Raw genomic sequence first — 13534 nt, 5'->3', positions numbered from 1 at the left:
TCTGCAGGAGTGATCCTGTAACAAGTCAATCTCCTTCACCTCCCAAATCCTCAGATTTGGCAAGCAGCCCAGTCACTGGTATTGGAGTCAGCTGTCTATCTTCCACAGCAATACACGTGCTGTTGTTTGCAAAAAGGCCTCTGTACTTCACTGAGGTGCCACCTGTGTGAGCAGGCTTCCTTGCCAATCCTGGCTACTGGCACAGCAAAGAGCAGAGCCCAAACAAACATGGGTGGCATGAATAGTAACCACACACAATGCAGCTCTTCCGAAGAGAGCTTCTCTATAGTTTCTTGCACAGAGGCAAATGCAGAAAACAGACCCGTTCCACAAAAAGCATCATCTAATAACAACTTAATACTTAAATAGTAACTAACAGAAAATATTCCGAAACAACAAAGGATGGATTCAGACTGGCTTCTTATATCGGTTTGCATTCAGTTATTTGTTAATTGTTGCTGAAACTGCCATTCCCATATTCAGTATATATAAGGAAAACATACTTCGCCATTCACGCATCATTGTCAACGCAAAACACACTCCCGAACATTTGCTCTGATGATGTGGAATGTGCACTGAACATAAATCAATCTTCCTAAGCTAACTTCATTCTACAGAATAGAGGGTAATAAAAACTCTTAGATTTAATAAACTGAAAGAACTATGGCATGGAAAACATCGGCTTAATAAAGTACTTCTTATTTTGAAAAAGATTTCTTTTCCATTGAAGAGAATTTTAATGGGCTATATCTGATAATCTGTGGTATGTTTACTCCTGACAATGCTGAATCAACCCACAGCAGCTCTCAGAACAGCTGCCAGAACACGCTTTTGCATCTGATAACTTCTTAATCAAGTGCTGAAAGCAAAATTATTGCTGCGATTTACTTACAGGTCTAACTTCTGCACATAAGTGCATGTCAATGGATGTGTGGAGGATCACATTTATTTCAGATAAACAGAGCAACACATCATGAGGAACTCTTACAAACACTTCTCCCGAAGAACAGTGTTTTTCTAAATCCAAGTAACTCTCTGCTCTGGAAGCATGGTATTATTAATAATACGATCCTGTCGTCTTACTTTATATCTTGAACAAAAAAAAAGGACTTTTTTTCCCTTCAAGTATTCTTGAAACCCAGTCATACCATTATCAGAAATGTAGAGCTTACTGAAATTCTGGTATAAATCTAGAAGGGGTCATTTGAGTAAGTGCCAAAGGAGACTCGGATTTCCCCTAGGAGAAGGTAGAGAAATAGGAAGGCTAAACTCTGCTTAACACAACCTTGATTTTAAGATCTTCTTTGACATCTTTATCAAGGAACAGGATGAGGTGATGATGCACACTCTCAAGTTTGCAGGTGACACCACACTGAGGGATTGGCAATACAGAAAACAGTCAAATTGCAAGGAGAGGTTCAGACTGGATATAAGACGTATCTTAACCCCACGAGGACAAAAATAACATCTTTTCGGGGTGATAAAGCAAGTGGTTTCTATATGGTATTGCAAGAGCAAAAGCAACTGCTTTGCTTGTTTGTCTTTGCAATGTGGACAGTATTCCCTAAACAAGACCACAAAGGATCTCATTTTTGACGCCTTTGTATTATTTGACAGGGTTTATCTGAGAAATGCAAAACCAACTACCACCCTTCATATGCAGAAGTCAGGCTGAAGTGTTCCTTGAGTTGTTCTATAATATAAAGTTATCCTGCAATGTAGAACATGGCATTTTATTGGAAAAGAGAGAAGATTGCAGGTCAGACTAAACCCCCAGGCAAGAAAGAACTGCAAAGATTAAAGAGTACTTGCTTAGTTTAGTTTTACAAGAAAAATGAAAAGTTTGCAGCATTTTGTAAGAAGGGAGAGAAGTAGACAGCAGAAAAGATATGAAATTGTTCCCAATGCTTCTGTTATTCAAGGATTTAGTATTTTTCAAATTGATTACAATTCTTTTACTTATCTTAAGAATCCTACCTTACCTGCTTGCCAATGCTGCCATAGAGGACAGCAGTCCACCTATTATCTATCAAAGATTAACTCAAAAAAGCAGTGTCATTGCAAAGCAGAGATATCAACTGGGAAAAGTTGAGATATCAACTGGGAAAACTATTTTATAATATTAGGTTTTCTGTTCATCCTACACTTTCAAGAGTATTTGTAGTAAAAAGACCATTTCAAACATATTCACGTTTTTCTGTTAGTCACAATTTAGCTAACTATCAAACATGGATCAATTCAGTGGCAGGATTGCCAAGAGAATTATTCATAGCAAGCTCTGGGTTAGCAGGAGCAATGCCTCTGTGTTCTCTTCTTTTACTTCATTAACAACAAACTTGGAACTGAGAAAGAATATGGGGAACACTCCAAGAAATTTCTTGCTATTTTATCCTAATTCTGGAAACATGCCTTATCCCTCTGATGGAATAAGCTAACCTTTTACATGAAGCAGTAGTCTGTTGGCTACCTTTATTTCTTTAACATGCGTAGAGCAGCAGTTCTGCCATTAACATCAGGAACTGCAATAATCAAAGATAAAAAAAAAGAAATCAAAAGTTCTGTATCCACATTAGATGGCTCCAAAGTTTTGCTAAAGCTCATTGCAAGCTACAGCTTCAGACTCACATGCTGTTTAGCCATTACTACACAAGTTGAAAAAATCATAGTGCCTTATTCAGAACTGCAGCATGGAGCAGCACTGACAACATCACGATCATCTGTCCTGTGTATAATGTAAAAAGTTAACACCACCACTGAAATCACACTGACTAAATAATTACTGCTTTAAAGTTACATTCGTTCAGGGCTAGCCCTAACCTCTTCTCAGTCTGTCACTGGAACCAAAAATAACAAAGCATGTACACTGCAAGTCACGTCCTTCTTGACAGCAGCCAAGGTAACCACATCAGCCAATGCAGGAGGAAGCAGGGTACTGAATACATGCTTTGGGGATAAGAGCATGCTGCAGGGAGGGTAAAAGTAAACATGCTGAGAAAGGGTTACTGTACATTGTATGGAGCTCAGTTGCCTGCATCGTTACAGAAGCCTATCATTTCTTACCACCATTTTCAACTGCAGGTGGCCGTGGCTGCCTGAGATTGCTCTCAGTGCCATGTAAACTGTGCTTCGCTTTCTATGCAAGTAGTGTACCTTCTGCCAAGGCAGCCTAGCACAAGCAGAAATGTGGATGCTTTTGTCACAAGTCATCACATCAAAATCTTAAGGCGGTAACGAAGAGCATCAGCAGCTATGAGAGTAATGTATACCTTTGAGTATCAAAGAAGCAAAATTTGTATTGAGAGAAAGACAAGTTCCAATCAGGTACCCATTTACTTTTGCAAAGCCAGCTTTCTTGCCTTGTTAGTGGGGAAAAAGGACAGCTGTACTGCACATCTCAGAGCCTCAACATGTAAGAAAAACATTATTTTTTCCTCATTCAACAGTTCTTATACTTCAAAAGTGCAGCAACATATCTGGAACCTACATCCCAGCTCCCATAACCTACATGTGGCAGACTAAACAGAAGGCAATGCTCGGAATTACCATTGGCAATGAATATTTTTACTTGCAAAGCTTGGGAAAAATTAAAAGAAGATGTAAATATATTTGAAAAAATCAGTTGCAGCTAGAATCTTTTAATTCTCCCTCACGTCACATTGATCATTACACTCTTTGTAATGAAAGCAAATAGGATTCAAATTTCTTATGAAATTAGGAAAAGCTGCAGTGTTTTCAAGAGAACCTTAAAAGAAACAGTAAGACAGGAGCCTCTCAAGAAACAGAGTTGTTTTGCTAAGCTCTTCAGATGCTTAATTGCAACTTCAAGTCTTTAAACAAACTTGAGTGGCTCCCCAAAGTAATGACAGAGAGACCTAATTCACAATTAGTTTTGTAGATCGGCTGAATGGGGTCTCCTCATGCATGTACCAAGTTAATACAGTTAAGGACAAATAACAACCTGCTTTGGCTGTTTTTAAAACTGGCCTTTTCTAAAAAAAATATTTGTGGTTTGGAAAGCAGTTTTGAAGTTAGTACTGGAAATTCATGCATGGCAAAAAGTAGTACAGCTTCATATCAGGCAGCTCCTATTTATTAGTGAAGTGAACTGTGTTTACTTCTGTTTTGTAATAAGCCTAAGTCAAACTAAAGACCATCAGCTGCAATTTATAGCTTTCTTAGGGCCAATAAAATAGTTCTTATATTGCTTAGCAAAGAATTATACATAAGTGTAACATTTACATAGCCTCCACAAATATCTTATGTCCTAAGTACACCAGGCCCTGATAAATGTTACGGATGATAAATCTGAAGGAAATTTTGCTTGTGATTTAGTGTACACTGCCATTTAAATGGAGATTGGAAATTGATGAGAGCATTCTTTGCCTTGGAGAGGAAACATTCTCAGCTCTGATGTCAAGCAAGTTTATTAATTTAGACAAACTCTAAGACAAATGCTATCATCTCTAGATATAAGTAGTCTGCAAATAATAAGATCTGAGGCAAAGCCCAGGGCCTTATTTGATCAAAAAAAAAAAAAAAAAAAAAGAAACTGTAAATAATGATTCTAATTTACATATCAGGACTTATCTATATTAAATTCAAGAGAACTGCACTTAAATTATGATATTCAAAATAATAGCCATTCCCCACATTGCAGGAGAAACAGCTGCTCAGATCTTAAGTTACTGGGAGCAATAAGAACCAGAATAAAATATATAAGAAATGTTTAATAACAGGCAAATTGTTATGGCATCCACGTTCAGTGCTCCATGAGAGTGGCAGCCTGAAGAATGACATTGCTAATAGGACTCCAATACTTATTGGTAATGGAGGGTGACAATGGAGTGCCGGTGATGAAAAATTGATGAGTAAATAGGACAGACCAGCCACCGATGATGGAGTCAGAGCTCCAGCCCTCTGTGCCTCACTGTAGAACAGGAAGAGCACTGACCTGCTGTCCAAGCAGCTGAAAAGCATCTCAATATCACAGGAATGAAATGCTTCTGTGTGTATGAGATGAAACAGCAGTGGCTGCTAGCCACTTGTATCACAAGCTATATATGCGCAGGGTAAATGACCCAAATTTAGAGTATACTGTGTGCTGCATCCACAGAACCCAAGATACTTAGAGGTTAATGTACAGATTAGGCTACATTTGTTGTGCAGGCTGGCAGGGACAAAGCTGTGGAAAACCTGGGCTACACCTTAACTAAAAGTGCAGGATTCAGCATCTTGATCATAAAAGCATAAAGCACCTCTATCAATACTTCTAGATCATAAAACCAAACCTGACAAATTCTAAACAGTGGAGAAACATGAGGTGTTGTAGCCTTCAGCTGCAATTCTCCCAGCTTCCTTGCACAAGTTATTTATTATAAGCAGAGACTTCACTGTTGCTGAAAGTTGGTGCGGAACTGTTTCTCATCTTAAAATAATGAAAGTCATATTTGAAGACAGAATTACAATCAGTACAAAATCTTTGATGGAAAACTGTCAATCTACTTCATGAGGGTTATTTAAGTCACCCCTTCCCTGTCAGCATTTGAAATGAAAACATTTATGGGGAATATAGTCTACACAATGCAAGGAGAGAAGCTGTACAAACAGTAGAAGTTTGGGAGTCTCCTTAAGCTTGGTGAAAGACAGCTGTTATATCATAAAAACAAGCTGATGGTTGGGGAAAAACCTTTTCTCCTAGAAGAGGAAATCTGGCCAGGGAAATTCTTCATTTGTAAACTGAAAATTACAGACCTGAAAAAAAATAAGGCTGCCTGATATGAAGCACGTAACTTGTCAGGAAAATAGTAACAGGCAGTGTTTTTTTTTAGTTACAATATAAATTGTTTATATTAAAACCATTTCAAGGGGAGTTCTTTAGGGGAGGAGGTACAGAATTATCTGTTTATTGTTCCTTCTCATGTATTTAAGAAGTATTCATTCCCACTGCTCCAAAAGATCAAAATAAATGTGCTACATCAAGGTAATACTAAAGTTCCACAATATGAATGGATTCCATTGATTTTTTTATTTTATTTTTTTTGTAGTCACACTTTACTGATTACAGAAATGTCAGTTTAGTAGAAACCTTTTTAAATACAAGCCTTTGTGTATATAAAATCTCTTCAGTGAGTATTTACTGTAAGAGCTGTGCATCCTTTATTCTTAATAGATAATGGAACTGATAAGAAGCAGATGCAGCTAATTCTTACAGCTGTAACAGAAAATTTACTGTAATTAATTCTCAGTATGCTATTCAAGTAGTAACACTCTGCCTAAATTACCTTCATCTAGTGCTACCTGTTGGTTCCAAGCAATGTAATTATTTCAAGCATCAGGGGAGATGGATGCTCTAAATTATTAGTGATCTTCTCAGATGACTGAAATACCCAAATATAACCTCCATGATGAAACACACGCTGCACTGAAATGAGGTTACTTATGTTTCACTCTGTGACTGAAAGCCCACTTGAAATGTCTGCTCTGATCCAGAAGGAGAAGCAGCGAGGAGTATCATCACTTGGTGTCTGCATCATCCACAGCAACATGTCTCGGGGTCCTGGCAGAGCACAGCTCTGCTCACGATCTAGGGCACAACAGCTTTCATTCAGTTTTCAGTGACAGCCTGTGGCAATGGTTTAGCTACATCACGATCTGAACAAACACTAGTTTTCAACGGCTGGTCCTCCTGAGGGTATTGCTGTGCCCAAGAGACTTTGTGACCATGAACATCTGACCATGAACACCACCACCCTCCCACATGTTGCAGCCAAATCTAAGTCCTGCCGATTTAAGCTCCTGTACTGACTACAGCTCAAACACACGTGTATCTTAGCTGGTGCTTTTGTCTCCTCACAAAACATGGCCCCAGAACAGTTTTGTCAACAGCCCTAAAATGATTCCAAATTTTTCGTGAACCATTCATTGCAGAGGAAATGGGCACAGGCTGAGAATAACAGGCAAAACCTTGGATTCTTGGCTTTCAGAGAAACACCCCCAGAGTGCGGCCACCTTTCCTCTTTGCACAGAGAAGCTTCTGCTAGGCTTCTGAAATGCTTCAGTGACCTGGGGGTTAAGACACTCTGGGAAAAGAGGGTAAGTGAGGATTCATCTTCTGTGGCCTACAGGAAAATCTCAGCCCTGACCAGTATTTCCTGGGTATCACAGCGAGTGTGACACTGGACAGATGTTGATTTGTTGCTAAAAAGGAAGGCTGTGGGTGCCTGGGAGGCTGGGAACACCCCCTGGATGGCTGACAGATTTTAATACCTGATTACCAGCTCCTAACTGGCTTTGTGAACTAGCCACTGAGCTGCCCTGTTTTGCCAGCATCTGGGCAGTTAAAATCAAGCAAGAAGGGGTTTCTGAAGTGCTGGGTAAATATTTTCATAACTGGACATTTGTGTTTGGGGGTTTTAATTCTGCTTAAATCTCACAATGGACAGTAAAACAATACAGCAGAGCTTCCTGTATTGTATATAAATGATCTAATGTATACACACTGGTGCATGCCAAAAATAAATAGCACAGAAGACTTTTTCTTTCTCCAAATACAAGTCATTCATATGTTTTATTTCTAGCTTCTCCCTCTGAAATGTGAAGACATGAATTCTTGCCTTGAAACCCATCCAAACACACCACAGTCTGTGAAAATGATTTTAGCTTGACATTTTTTTCATTCACCTGCCATTCTTCTACCCTTCAACAACTATGCCAGGTAAAAATATTTTCCTGACTACTCAACTAATGCATACTTAATTGTTTGTTGCACTGTATTGTTAACAGTGACGGGTAGTGGGTTGTGTTATTCCAAGGTCAGAGAAAAACCACAATTAACGTTAATGCTCTAGGTTATAAGTCAGAGCAACAATAACTTAGGAAGCACAATCGAGCATTTTAAACACTCGAGAGCATTATAAGGCATGCGAAAGTGATGCAATGGTGTCAGCCAGGCCACACGCGGCTAAATGGAAAGTCATATTGCTTTGTGAAGGCATAAATAGGTCTGCATTAATTCTGATGGAATAAGTAGTCCCCAAAAGTCCAAAGGTGTTAACATGATTGTCAGAACACAACATTAGGCAGCTAAATAAACCTTGAGGCTCAGAATACAGAAACCTCACTACTCAGTGTTGTAATAACGTAGTTAAAGTCTCTTAGACTCTTCATTAATGAGACAGAAGGAAGTGAGGGGAGAAAAAAATCACCAAAAAGTTAAGGTGCGTAGAGCACAGAATTTTCATGTGAATATCTGCATTTAACAGGCTTCACAATGACAATGGGAAGAGCTAGCTTGGTACTGAGAACATGGGGTAGAAAAAGGAGGGCTGACACCATACTGCATACTAGTTCAATACCACATGCGGTTTACACTGCAGACATGAGCTGGCAGGGCACACAGAGCTGGCCTGGCTTGATTAAACTGCAGGGGGAAGAGCTTGAGCCCTGCAAGATCCAGAAACCTGCAGGGTTAAAAAGCCAGAAAGCCAGAGGCTGGTACCACTGTGGTGACAGGTATGGCTGCATGCTGTGACATGGAAAGGCACCTGGAGAACATGTTAGTCCTTGAGAGAGTGGTGCTGGGGCTGCTGTACCCCAAGGACAATTGTGTTCCTTGGTGGGAAGTGTCCTGCTGCCCCCACGTGCTGCCCTCCAAACTATCAGAGACACCAGAAGCAGGAGAAAAAAAAAAAAAAAAAAAAAAAAGGTCCATCTCCAAGGGAGATCACCATGATTTTTCTGATATAAACTAGTTAAAAAGAAAAGGTCCTCCATGACATTTCACTGACATTGAAATCCATGGCATTAGCAAGAACAGTTTGCCATTTTACCAGCTAGCAAATTTAAATGAATCCCTGGCCTGCGAGGAACCTTTCTAACGGTAGAGTACATCCAAAAGAGCTAGAAATCAAAAAACTGTGCAAAGACACAAGGAAACCTTGCAATTTACTCAAAAACGCTATTGCCTTGCATAGAAAAAAACATGCAGATTTAATTGGCTGAGTTGTCCTGTTTCATCCTATTAATTAAACAAGGTGAGGGATTTTTACTGCCTCGTTTGTGATAATGACTTGGCAAAAAGCAAACATGGCCAACTCCTTACTCTTCTGTTTTGTATACTGTCACCAGAATATTCGTATGGAGGAGAATTTACATCAGCTTGCCAAGTGAGCCATACTGCAGGACAGTTTTTAGAACAGATGTGCACCACCAACAGCAGAAAGAGTATCATAACAAAAGGAAATGGGTACAGCTAGGTGAGAGAAAGTCTTGAAGACCCCAAACCAGAAAAGGGAACACACACAAGGTAGACAGTGTGACCACGTTACACCGTGAGAACAATTAACAGACACGTGCAGATATAAAACCAGTTAAAAAATTATATGAGGGAGGAAATTGGATAGAGAGATCTTTTTCAGTGTTATTGTAACAACAACATAAATATCCATCAGGAATATTCAGTACCAAAGAGCCAAGTGACCTGCTTGTGTTTTGCTCATCCTTCTGCTTGTCAGGTGATTGTTGTACTAGTTCAGAACTGCTACGCTTACTGAGAAATTATGAGCTTTACCCTAGTGCTGAGAAACCATTAATACCTTTCTTTGGGTTCTAATTATTTGATTTTCTTGTGGTATTTCTCTTGGTATTTTTTCTAAAAAAGAAAAAAAGCACGAAAAAAAAAATCATTGAAATTTTCATATTGTTACAACTGCTTTTCAGAATGCTGCTGTCTGTATTCTCACACCCATAGGAGCTCTAGCCTTGCCTTCACTGGACTAGATGATGCATGAAGATTAAAAGGAGAGTTTTTCCTTGAACGCCATTGACACTTCAGCCTCACAGGCTTAAGTAGCACTGACTTTGCTGCAACAAGTAGCCCACCCCACATCAGCACAGCTCAGAGAGAACAGTAATAGTCTTCCAGTTCATTTTACAGAATCTTGTAACAGTTTGGGTTGGAAGGGACCTCAAAGACCATCTGGCTCCAGCCCCCAGCCATGGGCAGGGACACCACCCACTAGATGGGGCCTCCACAGCCTCTCTGGACAGCCTGTTCAGTGCCTCACCTCTCTGTGTGAAGAATTTCCTCCTGACCTCTAATCTAAATCTCCCCTCTTTCAGCTTAAAACCATTCCCCCTTGTCCTGTCATTACCTGCCCAAGCACAAAGTTGCTCTCCATCTTTTTTATGAGCCTAATCTTTTTTTATTATTATTATTATTATTATTATTATTAATATTATTATTATTATTATTATTATTATTATTATTATTATTATTTATTTCTGGTGTTTTTTTACACGGTTGAGGCTCAAAAGCCATATCTCACCTTACATACACCTATTTTACGTTAAGCAGCAAGCCGTGATTAACTGCAGTTCTATTAAAAATACCAACTGTTCTTTTCTGAGTGTTAAGATAGGTCAGATGTCCAGTTAAGTTCCAAGACAGAGGTAATTAATCTCTAGATGAAAAGAGAAGGAAAATATTTTCAGTAGCCTTTCTATGCCCTAAATAGTATTTCAGCAGCATAACACAGTGCAAAACCAAAAGCAAATCTTTTATTTAAATACTCAGATTTCACAACCGGAAGTTTGAGTTGAAAGCAAGTGATCTCACAGCTATGAAGAATGGAGAATGGTTCAGAAGTAATAAAAGTACAAATATTAAGATAAATTACTGAAGAGAGCTGTAGCCAGATTTTTAATGGAAAAAGGGCAGGTTCTGTTACAGTAATTCCATAGTGCCATGGAAGTGTGTAAAGGATCTAAAACTTTACAAATATTTAGAGGAGAAAAAAATCTGAATAAATATTTAGCAAGTGCCTTTGCTGAAGATGCTAAAATGGGGAGAAAGAGCATATCATAGAAATCATACACAATATTTTCCTTCTGCAGCAGTAAAGACTGGGTGAGTAAGGGTCCAAAACACAAAGCTTTCATTATATGTCCTTAAACTGTCATTCTTAAAGCTGAACACACTGGCTTCTGAAATAGCCCATATAATGTGGATATATTATTTCACATTTGTCCTTAAAAAGAGTAATTTTAAGGCCAGATAATTAGAAACTTCTCCATTTATGCTATTATTCCATGGCATGAGTCCAGAGCAGAATGTGTGCGCTCCTATTTGTTTTGCACACCCTATCTACAGTACATTCCCTCTGTTGTGACTGTTTCAGGCTTTTAGAAAATGTGATTCCATTGCCTCTGCTTGATAAAGAAATACTTTTAAAAATCCCTGTTTGTTTGTTTTTAATATGGAAATTGAAAACCACAATTTTGTTGTGCTAGACAACTGTGAGCAACTGTGTATTCATTTGACTGTGGCGGGTCACTAAGTGCATGATCAGTGCAAAAACAGAAGACAGTAGGTGAACTTCAAAATAAAGAAGTTCTGTGGTATTTTTGTTTGTTTTAAAGAGAATTAACACAGACATTTTTCCAGATTTTCCAGAAAGCTTAAAAAATCTGAAGCTGGGCAGTGCTTTCCTTTGTAAATTCTGAAAAAACGGTCAATGAAGATAAAGTACAAATCTACAGGATAGCTGCCCACATAACTCATCTTCAGAAAGGGTAGGAAGGAAGACTGGATATTTAATAGCAAGTAGAAGAAACAGTAAGGGGGAGCAAATATCTGAATAACGCTAAACTTTGACTGCATTGGTTCTTGTTGCAGATTAACAAAAATGCAGAAGTAGCAGCCAAATAATTTTCTTTCAGGACCAACAGACACAGCAATACACAGCAGTTCGCTACACAAACCCTCTTAGATAAAGGACAATTGTTGCAGATTAGATATATATTTGCTCAAGATCCACATAAAAAATATACAATTGGACCTTTTCAAAGTACCTGGCTACACATTGTAACAGCCTATTTTCTTAAACTTTCAGAAGAAACTCACCCCATCTGGTCTGCCATCCGAGGCTGTAACAATCAGAATATAGCGATCAGTGCTTTCTCTGTCCAAGGGCTTTCCTAAGGCTAGCAGTCCAGAACTAGTGATAAAACAAAAACACAAAATGTTATCACAACATCAGGTTTAAAAATTTCCATGAGCACTTTTGTTCCACTACTTTGCATTACACAAATATTTCCCTTCAAGCAAGTTAATAAGCTTTTAGGCTTTATTATTACTGAAAGCATGTTTTCTATAGGTACAAACTAATAAAAACAATAAGCCAATTTCTAATACTTTCCACTTCAGTACACATATAATTCAGGGCTAAAATAACAACTTAGTGCTATACAGGATTATACAAAAGACAGTCCTACTCTCATTTGTTAGAAAGCTGCTATGCTATAATAAATGAGACGAGAGAATCACAAGCAGCCTATTAATCACTGAGGAGTCCTGATAGCCCTGACAGGATTACAGCACTAAACTTTGAGAATACGACTTGGATGGTCTTCAGTATGAACCTCCTAAGAGTTTACAGGGAAATACTCCTTACTTGCACATTGCATTACTGCAGTAAAAGCGCTACAATAAGCTAGTGGCCTTTCAGTACAAGCACAGATACACTATGTTCCATAATAAAAATAAAAAAATTAACATAGACATTAATGTTGTAGAGAATAACCATGATATTGTGACAATTGATGTTTATATAAGAAGAGAAAGTGAATGAAAAGCTATTTGGAAGCCATGTGAACAAAGAATAAAATAAACAGAATGAATTAAAGTACTGTTTTGTTAGTGTTGCAAACTCCTGCAAATTCAGACAAATAAAACAACTTCGATTTCATCTCTAGCATTATCTGATTTCCTCATGCAGAAGTCTGAAAGCCACCTGGAGGTGTGCTGTAGCAAGACATGGACAAGATTGTTGTGTTGTGGACACATAAAGATGCTAGGGAACATTAGAAATGTATTGCTGAGTAGACAGGCCTGCAAGCTAACCTCAGCTCAACTTAACTGGCACACATGATCCTTCTGTGACCAGTGCTCAATGCTTGTCATTCCCTGGTTTGGGGCCTCACCAGAACATTGCCAATTAGGTGAACTGACATCTCTGTTGCCACCCAATTCACAGTCTGTTTGACAAATATGTAGCAACACACACACATCCAGGATGGTATTTATCCTTGTGTTGCAGGGATAAGTAGCTTCTCCCATGGAACTCCAGCAAGCATGTCATGGGTAGCACGACACATTTGCAGAGCAGTGTAACACATGGTTTTGCTGTGCCAAACCACAGGGGCTGGAACGTTGGTATGCAGTGATTTTCCTCATTGTTAACGTGTGTCCCATACACAAGCATTTGTTGACCCTAAGTGCAAGTTTTACTGGTTGAGTTTGGTTAATGTTCATAACCTAACAGCCTAAGCAGATGCTTACTCAAAAAAAAAAAAAGTTTTATTAAACCAACAAAATAAAGCCAAACCCAAACCAAGCAGAAAAGATGAAGATAACCTATAACCTATGAATGAAAAAAGACGAAGATAACCTATGTTGTATTTTTCTTTTTTTCCATTTTAGATCATAAATTTCTGCAAAGTTTCTGCTGTGACTTCTTACTCTCAGAGAAGACTT

The 13534-nt window shown here is 38.6% G+C and overlaps 1 protein-coding gene across 4 annotated transcripts in view; it reads right to left on the bottom strand.

The window, feature by feature from the left end:
* The window catches only part of PCDH15 (protocadherin related 15), a gene marked incomplete at both ends in the record, with an annotated part of 362472 nt that overhangs the window by 145827 nt on the left and 203111 nt on the right, over window positions 1-13534 (bottom strand). For all 4 annotated transcript variants that reach the window (XM_084290012.1, XM_084290010.1, XM_084290013.1 and 1 more), the window contains one exon: window positions 11903-11996. In XM_084290012.1, the coding sequence (XP_084146138.1) occupies window positions 11903-11996 (94 nt within the window). The remainder of the gene's footprint in view (window positions 1-11902; window positions 11997-13534) is intronic.

This window comes from Netta rufina, assembly GCF_964035555.1.
Source record: "Netta rufina genome assembly, chromosome: 7".
In the NCBI taxonomy this organism is placed as follows: domain Eukaryota; kingdom Metazoa; phylum Chordata; class Aves; order Anseriformes; family Anatidae; genus Netta; species Netta rufina.
Note: the sequence above shows the minus strand (reverse complement) of the source record. Positions and strands in the feature narration are given on the sequence as shown.